This window comes from Sciurus carolinensis, chromosome 6 (assembly GCF_902686445.1).
Source record: "Sciurus carolinensis chromosome 6, mSciCar1.2, whole genome shotgun sequence".
NCBI classification, from domain to species: domain Eukaryota; kingdom Metazoa; phylum Chordata; class Mammalia; order Rodentia; family Sciuridae; genus Sciurus; species Sciurus carolinensis.
Window position 1 is genome coordinate 126327266 of NC_062218.1, and position 17720 is coordinate 126344985.

Below are 17720 nucleotides of genomic sequence, written 5' to 3' on the forward strand. Positions count from 1 at the left end.
GGTAGCTGGTGATGGACAAGTGGAAATCAACCTGAGGGAATTTAGGGAATGAACCATTCCTATGGGAAATGTTGATTACCAAGTTACTTTTTCTTGTGTATGTGCTTGCATGTGTGTATCTATGGTTGAAAGCATGGTATTCTGTGTCTATCATAATTTATTCAACTAATCTTTTTTGGTTTTTGCCATCATGAACAGATCGTTGTTTGTATCCTTGCTTACAGTAAATTGTTTGATCTTTTTAAACTGAGAAATACTTTTGTGCAAATTCACTTTGAGGTCCCTGTACATGTCTGACTTGGTTCTTGGTCACCTCTTACCTGAGTGACATAGGAGCCAGGAGGTGTGGGATGCAGGATGGCTGTGAGGCTGCTCCAGTTTCTGGGCTGTTTAAGTCAGTGTGTTCTCCTGCCTACCTGCTGGCTCATCGAGGGACAGGGAGTGGCTGTTCGTTCAGTTACACATTGTTGAAAAGCAAAGTGTAGGTTATTGTGAATGATGCGATATAGGCCCGGTGTGATGAGTTGTTCTGATTGCTTAATCAGGGCTTGTGTAAACAAGGAGACTGCCACTTTTAAAACCAAATTTTATCTTGACACTTTTTAGGTGGCAAAAAGGGTGACATGATGATCATGATAATTAACATGCTAATGATTGTTGTGGCTAATGCTCTGGCAGCTAGCACAGTTGTTAGGAGATTGACCTACAATATTTCATTCAGTCCTCACAACTCTGAATGCATAGGCATTGTTCCCATATTATAGGTGAGTAGTTTGGGGTCTGAAAAATTAAACAGGTTACCCAAAGCTGAACCAGTACTCAAGTCCAGGGTTTTTGTCATTGCGTTTTGACAAAACCTTTGTCCTTAATCACTGAACTGTTTCCCCATTATTTTCTCACTCTCTGCTTTATCTCTCACATTTTCTTTCCTTTCAGGGACCAAGGTGATCCAGGTTGGGAATATTGTTGGCTGGACTTTAGGGTCATTTGGAAAGGATAGAAGATTCAAACCTAAAAACATCCTTTCTACTCTCTACACACACTGTTCCCTGATGCAGTCATCAGGGCCCCATTAAATGAACAATCATGGAGCAGTTTGAAATGAGTTTGTCCAGTGCTGTTGCTTTGGGTTAGATGAGATACTAGCAAGAACCAAAGTGGTCTGTCAGTCAGTGGCCTGACTTGCCAGAGTCTCCTGTGCTTTGCTGGAATGGAAGCTTATCCTGGCATTAAGCATTTTTAAAGCAAGTTTCTTTAAATGAATTAATGCATATTAAAATATCTTTCAAAAGTTGGGAATGCACTTAAAAATGGTTGGAGTGAATGTCAGCAGTCGACATCTTGGTGGCGCCTGTGCTTTAACAGGAAGTCTGAAAGCGTGAGCCTCGTTTATGTAACGTCCATAGGTGTGCATGTGGGTCAGTGTGTGTCTTTGTGCACATGTGGACATGCACACGTGCATGCACACATTCTGAATCTTCACTTTCCCAAGGGAGCAACATTGTCCTTCATCCAGTAAAATATAGGGTCCTTCAAAGTACTTCAACCATTGCTGTAAAAATACTCTGGCCTTTCCTGATCTGCAGAGTTTATTGACTGTTTCACCATTAAAGGTACTTGGTTTCTCTAGAATGGGGAATTCAATACCTGCTAAATTGGATCAATATAAAAATTTATGAACAACACAGGCCTTGTCAGGGAACTCTGTTACTCCTGTTCATATAATTCTCTGTGGGAGTTTCTGCCTCAGGGATCACATCAGTATTTAGTGTGCGCTGAAATATTCATGTCCCCTGATTAGCTGGATTTAATTGTTACATCTTCATCTCCTTCATGATGTGTCATTAGGATGCAACCCACCTTGAAATTTAAGTGGGTGCAGCCAGTTTATTGCAGCATCTTTATTTTGTCTGTTTTTTTTCCCCTCAAAAATCCTTGCATAACCATGTAATTTTGGTTTTTCTTGAAAATATTATAACAAGTAAGAATTTAGTAGAAAGTGCCATAACTTTTTCAATGGCTACTATTATAATATTTGTGCAATGTATTTAAAAATATACATAAAACATTCTGCTTAGGTTTTAATTTTTAATAACCTAACATTGAAATAACCTTTCCTCCTGTGTAACACTTAATAACATAATTGTTAAGTTTTTATTTCCCATCACATTTTCCTTTTTTCCTTCCCCTTTAACTAGAGATTAATTTTTTCTGATTCCTTCCTGAGTCTGATACCAGCTGAATGGTATTCTATTTCTGAAAATGCTGGACATTTTTGAAGGATGAAAACCCTTTTTCTTTATGCTAATTTTGCAATTCTGCTTTCTCCTTTTATAAAAATAACCCCTTCTCTATGACCTTATCTTCTCAACAATTTCTTGGGCATTTGCAAGGATCTCAGGATCACTGTGCTATTTCGTTTTAAAGCTTGGGGTATGGTGTCATGAATCAGGTCCTGGGGTGAGACATTCCTGGACATTCCTTGTAGCTCTACTACATACTAGCTTGATGGGTTATTTAGACTCTAGGTCTCAACTCCCACCTCTTCAAATTGGGGATAACAACAGTACCTACCTTATAAGACTGTGTGAAGAATAATTGAGAAAATGAGTATTATATGCATAGTATAGCAGCTAGCACTAAGTAAGCACTCATGTGTTAGTATTATTGCCAGTAGAAATTGTGATGGGGCTTATTTTTAGATGAACATTTGTTTGCAGGTGGGGCAGATGAAGGATCATCTCCAGAGCCGATGGTCAGCTTAGATAACTCCCCTCCTTGGGAATCATCTCCCCTACTATTTATTTGGGGCAAGGGAAGGGAGAGTGACTTTCCATGGATCCCTGGGGTGATGGTGTGATTGTTTTCACAGGTAGTACCTAGTACTGGGGACTTGCTTGGTGACTTGGCACCATCTTTTGTGTCACATAGCCTTGGATGTGATTTATTGTCCCTATGAAGATGGTATTCTGGTGCTACCATGTTAAAGGGGCCTTAAAATTTCAGCCAAGGTTTAAAAAGTAACTCAGAGACCACTGGTCTTTCATTGAAATGATCAGGTAAAATGAAAGACAAAAAGCCTGCTGCTTTCTGCCTTGACATAGGGCAACAAAAAGTGATTTGCATGCAGTGAGCAATCTTATAGATTAATGAGTTTTAAGTTGCAAGACTAGTGAGCAGCATTTCTCCAAATACTACACAGCAGGTGCCCCTAGCTGGAATTCTAGCAGCAAGTAGGAATGTTCCAGTCCTGGAAACCACTGAACAGGCCTGATTGTGTCCATCTGGCAGGAAGCACTACCCTTTTGCCAGAGATTTTGTTCTTTGTGTATCTGAATGAGAGCCCCTGGGGTGTGGAGAGTCTAGGAGGGGAAACTGAATGAGCCTACTTCCTGGTACGCACTTGTCTCCTGCTGGCGGCAAGGACAGCTGGGACATTTGCATTCATGCACTACCAACAAGCTCTTGGATTGCCATTTGGGAGAGGAAGAAGCCTCTGGACAGGGAACCAGGAAATCTGAATTTGATGAGCCTTGTTTCTCTGGGTCTCAGTTTCATTCCATCACAAAGAGGGAATTAAACTAGATATTCTCAATTCCCCTGCCCTTGCTAGGACTGTTGGGGTCCTGAGTGCTTATTCCATTTCTAGGGAAAATATCTTTCTGGTATATAGTAAAGCTCCCTGGAGTGGTTTAGCTTTAATAGGTCCTTTCTGGGATTAATGGGCAAATAAAATATGCAAAAGTCCTAGTGCAGAACTCAGGGTAGGGACTGAGCAGGTGAGCATGCAAGGTGTGCATGCTTATAGGTTTAAAGCCAGAGCCTTAGAGACAGTCTGATACAAATCCTTCTACAAAGGTTAATTAAAAAAAAAAAAATCACAGGGAATTAAGGAGAGTTACCCAGATTCATATCAAGCGCAGCCCCAAGCTTTATTATTGCCATTAGAAGGCTGGCCTTGCTGCCTCCTCCGCACCCACCTGAGATCCCATAGGGGCTGCTCATTCATGGAGATCCTGACCCTGCTTCTCCCCAAGTCTCCCTCTCCAGTACACATATGTCACCTCCAGCATACATCCTTCCACTCACCCTTAGACACGCACACTGACAGTCATTGTATATCCCAAAGGCAAGGGAGAACAGTGACACATGGAGTTGGCAGTGCCCACGAGGCACACAGCAGAGCAGATCTGAGCTGCGAGTGCCTGTGTGTGAATAGCTCTTCTACTGTGTTCTAACTCTTCTGTCCTTGGACTGATCTCCTATCCCTCCTCTATGGCTTGGTTTCCCAAATTGTCAGAGCAGGTAATAGTATCTATCTCATGGCATTTTGGTGAGTGGGGATAATCAATTGGCAAATGGTAACTATTAATATTATTTCTTCTATTATTATCCAATTACTTGGAATTCTCAGAACTCTGCAACTGATGGAATTGGGAAGGTACATGAAGCATATACTACAGAACCTACCAAGAATGTGTGTTCAGCCAAGTTTAGTTGCACTTGTTTCTTCAACAAAGAGATTACTGGGTGAGAGAAGTTGGCAGTACCTATCATCATCACTAAACAGAAATTGTGTACACATTGTGTCTGAAGGGCAGAGGGTGTTAGGAGGACAGAATAGTAATGGGAAGGAAATACAGGCACTCGGCAGGAATGGTGCAAACACATGAATGCCTCATAGACCAAGCAAAGGAGAAGGAGAGGGAATGGGCAGTTTGCCCTGGTTGTACTCACCCCCAACAAGGCAGGGAAAACTGGCTCAGCCAGTCCAGCTGTGGCCGCGGGAGCCTTTGGCACTTTGAAGATGGAGCTATTCAAAGGTTAAAGTCCCAGAAAGATGAACAAAATGATGAGTTTAGAGTTTGACAGGCTAGATCCACATCCTGTGGTCCATGTGGAAAGTACTTGTCCCTCAGCAACTTGGGAATCATAGATTCCCTTAGGTCAGGGTTATGGTGTGATGGTGCCAGTCAAATGAGATGATGCATAGGAGCGCACCATGCAAAGTGGATGGTGCAAGATTGCCTTCGCCACTTTTATTGCCAGTAATAGCAAAACGAGGTGCACTGTGGAACCTCCAATACACAGAATGCTCCTGGAGGGACTCTCATCACACTCCTTGGACTGATAGGTTCTGGGGGCTTCTTATGAAGCCCAAAGCCTTTTATCTCATAGCTCATGTGTAACTGGATAGACATCTGTCCACTTAGCACAGGAGAAACCACCAAGAGAGTCTGTCACCAGGGCACTGCTCACTTCTCACTTGGGCCTGGAGTCTAGACACCTCACCTGACTGAGGCTAAATGGGCCTGTCCTTAGAGCCAGTTAACAGTGCTATTTTACTTAAGGAATGTTTCATCCCAAAATAACAATCGTTTTGACAGCTAGCTTGCAACCAAGTGTCCAGGTGGTTTAGTTTCATTTGGATACACACTGTAAAATGAGCGAGAAGCAGGGCTCAAAACAGCCTAGGAAATTAGGCACTTGTGTCTCCAAAAATGTGAGGAATGTACATATTTATATCCTTCATGCACTAGACCCAGATTTTTATAGGAAGTGTCAAGGTTCCATCTCAACCTTCTTAGGCCCCTTGTTAAAATTTCACAGAGAATTAGGAACCCTGGCAGTCAGCTCCTTAAGATAAGCCTTAGAACTTCAGCAGAAGCCAGCAGCACAGGTTCTGGCCTCTTCATTCTGTGCTGATACCTAGCAGGCAGTAGCTTCCCCAGGCCAGGACTCTTTTAGACTTATCTGAACATCACCATCTGCAACGGGCTTAGTCAGAGAAAGGACTCAATTGCTGTTGACTTGAAACTTGGCTAGGAAGGAGGAAATGTTGGGGGCTTCTTTTAGTCACACTTGATGGATACTGTCTCCCTTTTTCTCCACAACGGCCCTGTAACAAAGTGAGTAAATACATTGTCCAAAGATGGTCTACCAGCAAGTGGCATAAATAGGACTTGAACCAAAGGTTTACCTGATTCTGTGTTAATTTGAATTAGATCAGTTTCATTTGCCAGTGTCCCAGTGTATAGTGTTTTATCCAACAGTTTGATTTCTTGCTATTCTGTGATAGTGATCTGGGGTTAGGCATTTGATAACTGGTAGGTGGAAACAAAGTTGTTTCCACTCAGGTGCCTTTTAGCTCCCTAGAGTGTGGATCTGATCTTCAGCTTGCTATTGCTATTGGCTGCCAGAGCTCCATCCATCATACAAGGTACCAAGCAACAAGGATGGAGGACAAGAAAAAGGTGTGACCTCTCTAAAAAAGATTTTCACATACTTCTCACATTTCTTCATTTAACTGGCCAGAACTTAGTCACATGTCCATACCTAGCTCCAATTTTACACAAGACTGAGAACTAAGATATTATAGCTGAGCAGTAATATAACCAGCTTAAAGTCAGGATCTTACTTTTAGAATGAAGAAAAGTATGTTGTTGAAGACACGCACAGACCCAAACATCATTCATTTTCTGTCTCTTTGGTTCATAGTCTTTTAGTTATACTATATGGTTCTCATGTCTGAAGCTTTGTCTCAAATTAGAGGCCAAAATATGAATCCAAAATATGACTAAAGTGGTCCCCCAAACTGGCATAAATGTATGGTCCTATTTATAGCTATTTAACAATTTGGTTATTTTGTAAGTTTCTCTTTCCAGGATTAAACCCACTGTCAGTTATCCTTCTTTAAGAGTTAAAGTCTCACCACGCACAGTGGTACATGCATGTAATCCCAGCAGCTCGGGAGGCTGAGGCAGGAAGATCGAGGCTTCAAAACCAACCTCAGCAATGGTGAGGCGCTAAGCAACTCAGTGAGAGTTGCTCTCACTGAGAGCAAAATAAATATAATACAAAATAGGACTGGGGATGTGGCTTAGTGATCGAGTATCCCTGAGTTCAATCCCTGGCACATCCCTCCACCCCGCAAAAAAAAAAAAAAAAAAAAAAAAAAAAAAAAAAAAAAGTTAGAGTCTCACTGTGTTGTCCAGGCTGGTCTGGAACCCGTGGACTCAGCAATCCTCCTGCCTTGGCCTCCCGAGTAACTGGGGCTATAGGCACACACCACTGTATCCACCTCATCAGTTCTTTTAAAAATCATCCAAAAGGACCTTTCCACTTATTTTCTTGTGCTTGCCTTGACACACCTGCAGAGCTTCCCTCATGCTTCTTGTAGGGTCACTCACAAACTCTCCAGCTTTTGAACATGTGGGGATACTACCAGCTCTGCCAGAATAAGGGGATCCAACCCTCAAAGAAGGGAGGTCAGACCTGCTTTTGTCTACTGAGTTAGTGATAAGGAGAGCTGCTGTACTCAAATTCACAGGGATCCAGTGTCCAGTACTCAGTCTCCTGCTGGGTCCTCAGCAGCTGAGGCAGGGACTAGCAGCAAGGGGGCTGATGGCTGGTTGGCAACTCCTCCCCCGCTGTGCCTCGCTCTGTAGTTGTGGCCTCTGCTGAGTAACTGTCAATTACCAGTAAGGAACTCATTTTATCCTAGCTAATCTAAGAAGTTTTCCCTTCTATCATAAGGGCTAGTGGACAGGAAAAAAAGACAGTAGAGCAAGGAAGGAAAGTTACCCTTTACAATTTTTTTTTTTTCTTTTTATTGTAAACAAATGGGATACATGTTGTTTCTCTGTTTGTACATGGCGTAAAGGCATACCATTTGTGTAATCATAAATTTACATAGGGTAATGTTGTTTGATTCATTCTGCTATTTTTTCCCTTCCCCCCCTCCCCTCCCACCCTTCCCCTCCATCTATACAGTCCTTCCTTCCTCCATTCCTGCCCCCCTCCCTAAACCCAACTCCAACCCCAACACTAACCCTTCCCACCCCCCATTATGTGTCATCATCCACTTATTAGCGATATCATTCTTCCTTTGGTTTTTTGAGATTGGCTTATCTCACTTAGCATGATATTCTCCAGTTTCATCCATTTGCCTGCAAATGCCATAATTTTATCATTCTTTATGGCTGAGTAATATTCCATTGTATATATATACCACATTTTCTTTATCCATTCATCAATTGAAGGACATCTAGGTTGGTTCCACAATCTGGCTATTGTGAACTGAGCAGCTATGAACATTGATGTGGCTGTATCTCTGTAATATGCTGATTTTAAGTCCTTTGGGTATAGGCCAAGGAGTGGGATAGCTGGGTCAAATGGTGTTTCCATTCCAAGTTTTCTAAGGAATCTCCACACTGCTTTCCAGAGTGGCTGCACTAATTTGCAGCCCCACCAGCAATGTAAGAGTGTACCTTTCTCCCCACATCCTCACCAACACCTGTTGTTGGTTGTATTCTTGATAATTGCCATTCTAATTGGGGTGAGATGGAATCTTAGGGTGGTTTTGATTTGCATTTCTCTTATTACTAGAGATGTTGAACATTTTTCCATATGTTTGTTGATTGCTTGTACATCTTCTTCTGTGAAGTGTCTATTCATTTCCTTAGCCCATTTGTCAATTGGATTATTTACATTCTTGGTGTAGAGTTTTTTGAGTTCTTTATAGATTCTGGAGATTAGCGCTCTATCTGAAGTATGATTGGCAAAGATTTTCTCCCACTCTGTAGGCTCTTTCTTTGCATTGCTGATAGTTTCCTTTGCTGAGAGAAAGCTTTTTAGTTTGAATCTATCCCAGTTATTAATTCTTGCTTTTATTTCTTGTGCTATGGGAGTCCTGTTGAGGAAGTCTGGTCCTAAGCCGACTTGTTGAAGCTCTGGATCTACTTTTTCTTCTATAATCTGCAAGGTCTCTGGTCTGATTCCGAGATCCTTAATCCATTTTGAGTTTAGTTTTGTGCATGGTGAGAGATATGGGTTTAGTTTCATTCTGTTGCATATGGATTTCCAATTCTCCCAGCACCATTTGTTGAAGAGGCTATCTTTTCTCCATTGCATATTTTTGGCCCCTTTGTCTAGTATGAGAAAATTGTATTTATTTGGGTTTGTGTCCGTGTCCTCTATTCTGTACCATTGATCCACCTTTCTATTTTGGTACCAATACCATGCCGTTTTTGTTACTATTACTTTGTAGTAGAGTTGAAGATCTGGTATTGCGATACCCCCTGCTTCACTCTTTCTGCCAAGGATTGCTTTAGCTATTCTGGGTTTTTTATTCTTCCAGATGAATTTCATAATTGCTTGCTCTATTTCTGTAAGGTACATCATTGGGATTTTAATTGGAATTGCATTGAATCTGTATAGCACTTTTGGTAGTATGGCCATTTTGACAATATTAATTCTTCCTATCCAAGAACATGGGAGATCTTTCCATCTTCTAAGGTTTTCTTGAATTTCTTTCTTTAGTGTTCTGTAGTTCTCATTGTAGAGGTCTTTCACCTCTTTTGTGAGATTGATTCCCAAATACTTTATTTTTTTCGAAGCTATATTGAATGGGGTAGTTTTCCTAATTTCTCTTTCTGAAGATTCATCGCTTATATATAAAAATGCCTTCAATTTATGTGCATTGATCTTATATCCCGCTACTTTACTGAATTCACTTAATGGTGAAAAACTGAAAGCATTCCCTCTAAAAACTGGAACAAGGCAGGGATGCCCTCTTTCACCACTTCTATTCAATATCGTCCTTGAAACTCTAGCCAGAGCAATTAGACAGACCAAAGAAATTAAAGGGATACGAATAGGAAAAGAAGAACTCAAACTATCCCTATTTGCTGATGATATGATGGTATACTTAGAGGAACCAGGAAATTCCACCAGAAAACTTTTAGATCTCATAAGTGAATTCAGTAAAGTACCCTTTACAATTTTTATGGTGCAATCTACATAAAATAGTTACTTAACTCTTTGTTGTTGTTTTTTTTTTAAAGAGAAACATAACTTTTTTCCTTAAAAATTTTATTAAACAAAATATACCCATCCAAAAGTTTAAACCCACTCAGAGCCTACCTCTAAGAGGTTAGAATGCCTTTGCCTATTTTTTTGTTACATTTTTATTTATTTTGTAATTGGAGAAAATGTTTTAAGTAAAGTTTTTATTCATGTAGGAAACTGAAAATTGCTGTCACATGCAGCATTGCATAGTGATCAAAGGGTACTGTGGTCTTGGTTGTGGGGGTAAGCCCTCCATGGGCTGAGGGGTCCACAATGGGACACTGCCCTGGGGTAGATAGCACTGGACCCAGAGCTGAGAATACCTTCTGGCGTACCAGTTCACCAGGAAGACGCCCCAGATGGACATGGGCAAGTGTCCTCACTTCTCTGATAGAACATGCCTTCCCATAAGAGAACAGACCAGTTATTAGCCTTCTTTGGATGATAGATTCCTTAAGAGTCTTAAACCAGGCACTGTGTTGCACACCTATAATTGCAACAGGTGTGAGGGTGAGCTAGTCCGTGGGTTCTAGATCCTCACCTGCACTTGTGGAAGCAGGGGACACCGAGTACCAAGGGCCTTGTCCTCATACCGACGTCTGGGATGACACCTGAGACAGTACACAACTTTGGGGTTACAAAACTGATGTTTAGCTCAGATGTTTCTTAATTTGGAGATGGGTTCCAGGGCGTGTCATCACCATATTTGGGCAAAAACGTGTGCAACCGAAATTCCTATTCCTCTTTATGTGAAGGATCCTTTGCATTCATGATATTTTCCCCACCTCCTCCTGAGACTGGGGAATCCAGGGTGCTCTACCACTGAGCTACATCCCCAGCTCTTTTTATTATATTGAGACAGGGTCTCCCTACATTGCAGAGGCTAACCTGAGCTTTCGGTCCTCCTGCCTCAGCCTCCCAAGCTGCTGACATTACAGGTGTCTGCCACCATGCCTGGCTTGAGGTTCTTAAGGAATCTGTAATCTGGAGAAGGTTAAGAACCTGGTCTGTTCTTTTATAAGAAGGCATGTTCCATCAGAGAAGTGTGGAGACATTCAGCATGCCCATCTCAGAGCATGCCCACCTGGTGGGCCAGAAGGCCTTCTCAGCTCTAGACCCAGTGCTCTCCCCATGGCAGTGTCCCATTGTGGTCTCTCCTGCAGTGACTGTGATGGAAATGACTATTCCCTGAGCCACCTTGCACCATCCACCTGACAGTCCACAGCTTTCTGCATCAACTTGCCCCAGTCCTCCCCCCAAACCCTTCAGGCAGCCCTTTCCCCCAAAAGTAAGAGGAGATGTGGGGCAGGAAGCATGAGTGAGCCCCAAAGTCGGGAATTTGGTCCCTGGCCTGTATTTCTTGCAGAACATTTCAGCCCTAAGTACTTGATCCTTTTCACCAGAGGGAGGTGGGGAACCTTATAACCATGCTTAATATAGTCATATAATGTGTCCCAGTGTCCAGTGCTGAAGGAGAATCCTCAGATGAATGGCTCAGAGGTTGAGGGGACAGTCCAGCTATGGAAGTGAGTGAGTTTCTGTCCCTCTCAGTAGAGGACTTGAAGCAGAACAGTCTCAGAAAGATTGTGCAATGAGAACACTGAGGCATTTGTGCAGAAAAATCATCACACAAAACCTTATGTCTGAAAACCAAAGTGACCTTTTCTGAGCAGCCCTAGCCCTATAAGAGAAGGCAAATACTGCTGGACTGCCTGACATTTCCTTTTTTAAATTTCAAGCATTCCTGATTTCACATCAGCTATTGATCTGTTGGTTTGCAGCCCTGATGCAATTAAGTGAATTCACATTCACTCTTGTTGGTATTTAACAAAAACAGCAGCTATGAAATGCTACTCCCCACCTCCATCTCCTCCCAACCCCTATTCACCACACCCAACCCCTCAACCAAAGTGTCTCATGGAGGGTGAGGTCGCAATAAAGAGCATTTTTCTAGACCTGAAATGAGAACAGTCTTCTGAGTTGAATTGTGTACCATTGTACTGTGTCCATCTTTAAAGATCACATTTATTTGCTTATTCCTTGCTTTAAATCTTTCTTGGCAGAAGCTACAAGAAGCCTTTAAAGAGGGAGGGAAGATTTGTTTTGATTCCATTGCTTACCAAGTGGCATCCAGTAGGGAATTACTCTGTGCGTTCTCTGGACGAGGCAGCAAAGGCAGGTGGAAGCTGTGACTGGGAGGGCAGAGGTCTCCAGGTGTTGCTCTGGGATCACTGTGCTGAACAGGTCTTACAAGCAGTACTGTTTCTGGTTCAGAAAGATGCCGAAGCATCATGTGGGGCAGGAGTGTGTAGGGCTGAAGCACAGTCTTCAGAATGTGAAGTTGATCAGGTTGAGATCAGAGTGCATGGTGCCCTTTGTTAATCTGTCCAAGAACATTCTTCCTTGCTCCAGTTAATCTGAGAGGGTTGGCTGGGGAAAGATAGCTGCATGGGTTCTGGGTTTGTCTTTCACAGCATAATTGATCAGAAATCTGGTTCTGCTCTTTGGAGAAGTTTGGCTAACACATAAGAAGCATCTGTCTGGCTGATCCAGGCTGTCCAGGGGGCAAGGAGAAAAGAGGAACTGGCAAGAAAATAAGTGGACCAACTCTTAAGGGGAGACCTCAGTAAAAGGGAGCTTTCCCTTTCTTTCCTTAATTAGTCTGTTGTGTTTGGAGAAATCTGGGGGAATGAATTGCAAAATATCGATTTACCCAATTCAACTTTCACACTTTCCAGAAGGGATGTTGATTTGGTTTTGCCTTTTCCTTGCATCCATACTAGCTCTTAATATCATCCTTATTGAGTAACTCAGAAAAAGTCCTTGGAATACAGAACTTGCTCTCTAGTCTGATTTTACCATCCAAAAATTCTTACTACCCACACAAAATGATTTTCTCTCTGCCATCTCTAGGTTGACCATATAACCCAGATTGCCTGTGACACCTGATTTATGTCCACTGTCCCCTGAGATTAATACACTTTTGTTCTCAAAAGTGTCCATTTTTGGATGATGTATTTTTTTACTTGGTTACGCTAATTACAGGGAATGAAGGGAAGGAAATGAGTTTCTGCTGCAAAGACTGACCTTGTCCTTTCTTTCTGTCACCACAGCTCCATTTGGCAGCCCTGGCATCACTCAAGGGAGATATAGTGGAGCTTAATAAACGCCTGCAGCAAACAGAGCGGGAACGGGATCTTCTAGAAAAGAAATTGGCCAAGGCACAGGTAAGGGATCTGGAAGGTTGTTTTTAATGTTGTTGGGTGTGTTAACTTTTTTGTTTAAAAAAAGTAAAACGTGCAGAAACTTCCACAAAACAAAATCTGACTTAATAAGCAAATACTCTTGTCTGTTTGGGTTGCTGTAACAGACACCACAGACTTGGCTTAAACAATATTTCCCACAGTTCTGGAAACCAGGAAGTCAAGGTACCTGCCAGTTTGGTTCTTGGTAAAGGCTCTCTTCCTGGTTTGCAGACTTCCATTCTTCACTGGGTCATGGGGAGGAGCAAGCGTATCTGTGTCCTCTTTAAATGGCCGTTAATCCTAGTTATGGAGTCTCTACTCTCCCCTTCCAAATGCCCCACCTCCTAACCACCATTACATCTAGGGTTCAGACTTCAACATATGAATTTTGGGTGGGCACTCATACTGCCCAAATCAAGAAACAGAATTTCCCTGTTACCCTAAAGCCTTCTGTGTTCCATTTCAACTCAACACTTTCCCTTCCCACAAAAGAAACCACCAGGATGACATTCACAGTATCGTTTCTTGCTTCTTTACAGTTTCACTCAAGTTTGCATCCCTAGACCTGCAAATATACATTCCTAGTCTAGTCTCACCCATTTAAAAAAAAATAGGTGTTTCTTTTAAATGTTTTCCTCTACAGGTTTTTCCTCTATTTGCTTTTTCATTTATCTGTTAAGCCTGGCTGTTACACCTACAGCCTTTCCCACAGTGCAGATGTTGCTGGCTGCACACTCATGGTACAGTTCAACCTGTTCCTCCATATTTCCTGCTAATTGACAGCTGAATTCTGAGGCATGATCAGATTCATGGGCAACTCCTTGGCAAAACTGTAAAAAGTATGTTTTTTACCAGTAGGCACATAATGCCTGGTTGTTATCTTTCTGTGATGTTAGCACCTGTTGATACTTAATGCCTAGGTTCATTACTTCATTAGGACTTGCAGAATCATGATACTTCAACTCTAATATTTCTCAGTTTTTAATGGGAATGCTTTTATACAGAAATTTCCTGTCTTTTATTTGTTGAAGCATAGTCTAGTTCATAGAAGAAGGACAAAATAAAATACGAATCTTCCGTGGGAGGCAAGAAGGAGGGGGCATGTTCTGGGGAGTGATATTGAGCAAATTATATTTTCATATTGTGTGCATGTATGAATATGTAACAATAAATCCCATCATTATATACAACTATAATGCATCAATAAAAAATGTGAGGAAAAAAATATGAATCTTCCTATTTAATAACATAATGAATTGATTCCCTGTGATCCTATGAATGTGCCCATTAATTATTATGAATTTATAGATTTAAATATAGTTTGATTATAATCCATTATAATGATTTTCCTTGTAAAATGACTTAAACTATATTATCTTTAGCTAGTGAAAGTCTCTTCAGGTTGATTCCTGAGTCTTAGAACATAAACTAGTTATGCCAGGCACCTAGACTACAGCTCTTGCCCTGAACCTAGAATTAATTGTTCTCCAAGTAACTATAACTTTTCTCAGTAGAAATGATATTTCAAGACCATTGTCTGGATACTAAGAATACTTATTGCTTATAAGTTCTTCATTGTATTTGGATTTCTTTAATAGATGAGCCAGAAAATTATTATTAGCTTATATACATATGTACATGTAGAATTTTAAGATATGCATAAAATTTGAGATAAAATACTTTAGGAATTCATGCTAATATCTCTAATGGGTATCTTTACTCAATTTCTTTTCCTTTTTTTTTTTTTTCTCTCGATACTAGGAATTGAACCTGGGGGTACTTTACCACTGAGCCATGTCCCTAGCCCTTTTTATTTTTTATTTTGAGACAGGCTCTTACTAAGTTGCTGAGACTGGCTTTGAACTTGCAGTCCTCCTGTCTCAGCCTCTGCAATGGCTGGGATTACAGTCGTGTGCCACCATGCCTGACTCAGTTTCTGTATTTTATCTGTATCTCTTTTCTTTCACACTAAAAGTCCTTGATCTTAAGGTTACAAGGAGTGATAGAATTACAATATTTCATAATCACTCATTTGCTGTATCCTACGTTCAGTATGGTCTCAGAGTGATAATGTCAATACCATTATAACCACTGTAATTACTGAGAAGAGTTTAAACTTTTTTTTGTTGTTCTCCTCATTTTCTCTTTCTCCCCCCCCTTTTTTTTTTGCAGTTGAACTATATCCATACTCTTTGACCATATGACTATGACTATTATGTTTTATATTTTCTCCCTTTCAGTCATCATTCAGTCTTCTACAAGTAACCATGTTTAATGTTCACCAGGATACTTATAATGGCAATGTCCCTCCATTTTTAATTGATAAATGTATTTTGCCTGAAACTTATTTTCTAGTAGATTCCTTTAAGTGGAGTGGTGGGTGTAATTTCCCCAGTTCTTGCATGTTAATAACTGCATGTTAATATCTGTTAATATCTGTTTCTCTTCATACTTGAAAGACACTTTGGGCTGGGGTGTATTTCAGGGTAGAGTGCTTGCCTAGCATGCCGGGGGCCCTGGGTTCATCCTAGCACCACATCAGAGAAATAGAAAGACACTGCTGGGAGCTAAATGCTTGGCTCATCTTTTCTTTCTGTGAATATGTTTCTTTATTTTCTTCTGGCAGAGAGTGCTGCTGTCAAAGTGTGATGAGAATCTAACTTTCTTTGCCTTCCAAGATAATTGCTTACTGTAGATATCCAAAGGATTCCTCCCTTCCTATGTTCCTACATTCCTTCCTTCCTTCCTTCCTTCCTTTGAGTCAGTAATTCTGGTTTGATATTCGCAGGTTTGCTATGTATTCTTCTGATTATATTTTTTTAGTCATTTTTTCTATTTCACGGAATTTTTTTTACAAATGATATTGCTGGGCTGGGCTGTAACTCAATGGTTGAGTGCTTGCCTAGTGTATATGAGGCCCTGGGTTTGATCCCTAACATCACTAAAAAACCAAAAAAGCCCACACATTAATATTAGTTCTATTCTCTTCCTTTGATTTTCAAGGTCTTCTATTATTCATATGTTAGATCATCTTTAACGTAAGGCATGCTCTCAAATCCTTTATACCTCTTCCTTTTTTGAATTTAATTTTTGCCCTGTTCTCCATGTTTTTTTCTCTTGGGGGATTCTGTGTTTTCTGTTTCTTTTATTCCTTCTAGTGCTTTTTTTTTTTTTTTTTTTTTTTTGCGGTGCTGGGGATCGAACCCAGGGCCTTGTGCTTGCAAAGCAAGCACTCTGCTGACTGAGCTACATCCCCAGCCCTTAGTGCTCATTTTTGACATGCATTTTTTATCTTCTTTCTAATTATTTTCTTTGTTCTGGTACCTAACTTCTGAATTTTTCAAATTCTAAATGTTGTTCTTTACTTAAAGTCTTAGTGCATTTTAAAATAGTAGGTGGGGGCTGGGGATTTGACTCAGTGGGAGAGCACTTGCCTGGTCTGCCTGAGGCCCTGGGTTCAATCCCCAGCACTGCAAAATGAAAAAGAAAGTAGCCTATTGTTTGAGGGACTTTCCCTTTATTCCACATCGTGGCATAATTTCATGGTTGATAGGGATGTTATTCTGCTCTCTCTCTCTTTTTTTTTTTTACTACACTGTTTGGGTTTTGACTTCTGTTTTTTTTTGTTTGTTTGTTTTTGTTTTTTTGTTTAATGTGAAAAATAGTTCCCTTGAACTTTTAGGAGGCAGAGTGAAGAAGGGCGTTTAAGGTCACGCGGCTTTCTTCTAGTCAGAACTGTGCAGCCTGTGTTCCAATGCTTCCTGGTGCTTTCCTTTCACCTGCTTTCATCTGGATTTTTTCTCTCCTTTGTTTCTGTTATCTGCATCCTGTGCCCTTTGGTTTTACTCCCAGCATTTCCTGGCAGAGAGCTCTGGGACTGGTCTTGAAAACTCTGAGGGGCTGGACTCTTGAGATCTTAAGGGGGCCCCTCTTGAGGAGTAATTCCTCCTGGTTTTATCTGATGCTCTCCAATTGGTCTTCTCACTTTCCTGCAAGTGCTGATGGGTTGTGGGGGTTTTCCACTCTCATGTCCATCAGCCTTGTTTCCTCTGATCCTTCCCACAGATACCACGCAGATCTATGGGTGATGTTGGTGCTTACCTGCCTGTAATTTATTGTTCAAACTTTTGTTCTTGCTATGTGGATGCCCTGTTTCTTTTTATGTGGTATTTCAGAGAGAGTTAAAACAACCAGGCTGGTATAGCCATCTTTCCAGAAAGCTCATGTCTCATAACCACAGATTGAGGTGGGTGGAGGGATGAGGAAGGTTCTTGGTACTTCACATCATCCACTTCCCTGTTCGACAGGCGACTTGCAGAGATCATGTGCTTGCATGAATAGCTTAGAAGGCTCTCAGGTGAATAGCTTAGAAGACTCTCAGGTGAATAGCTTAGAAGGCTCTCAGTGCCTTTTTCTCACTCTAGGATGTTGTACATGACAGAAATGTTCAGTTTTTACTTAGATGAAAATTTTACTTTAAACAGTTTCCTTCTGATTATGAAAGTAATAAAGTAGTGCTATAATAAACTTGAAAACAGCATTATGCTATTTGATTGTCTCTGATAAATTGAAACTTGTTAAAATGTTTCTTTTAAAGAGAAAATGGTTATTTTTTGTCTTAAAAAA

At 41.0% G+C, this 17720-nt stretch overlaps 1 protein-coding gene across 3 annotated transcripts in view; it reads left to right on the forward strand.

Moving 5' to 3' along the window:
- The window catches only part of Mcc (MCC regulator of WNT signaling pathway), a 463169-nt gene that overhangs the window by 332545 nt on the left and 112904 nt on the right, over window positions 1-17720 (forward strand). For all 3 annotated transcript variants that reach the window (XM_047556679.1, XM_047556680.1, XM_047556681.1), the window contains one exon: window positions 12963-13076. In XM_047556679.1, the coding sequence (XP_047412635.1) occupies window positions 12963-13076 (114 nt within the window). The remainder of the gene's footprint in view (window positions 1-12962; window positions 13077-17720) is intronic.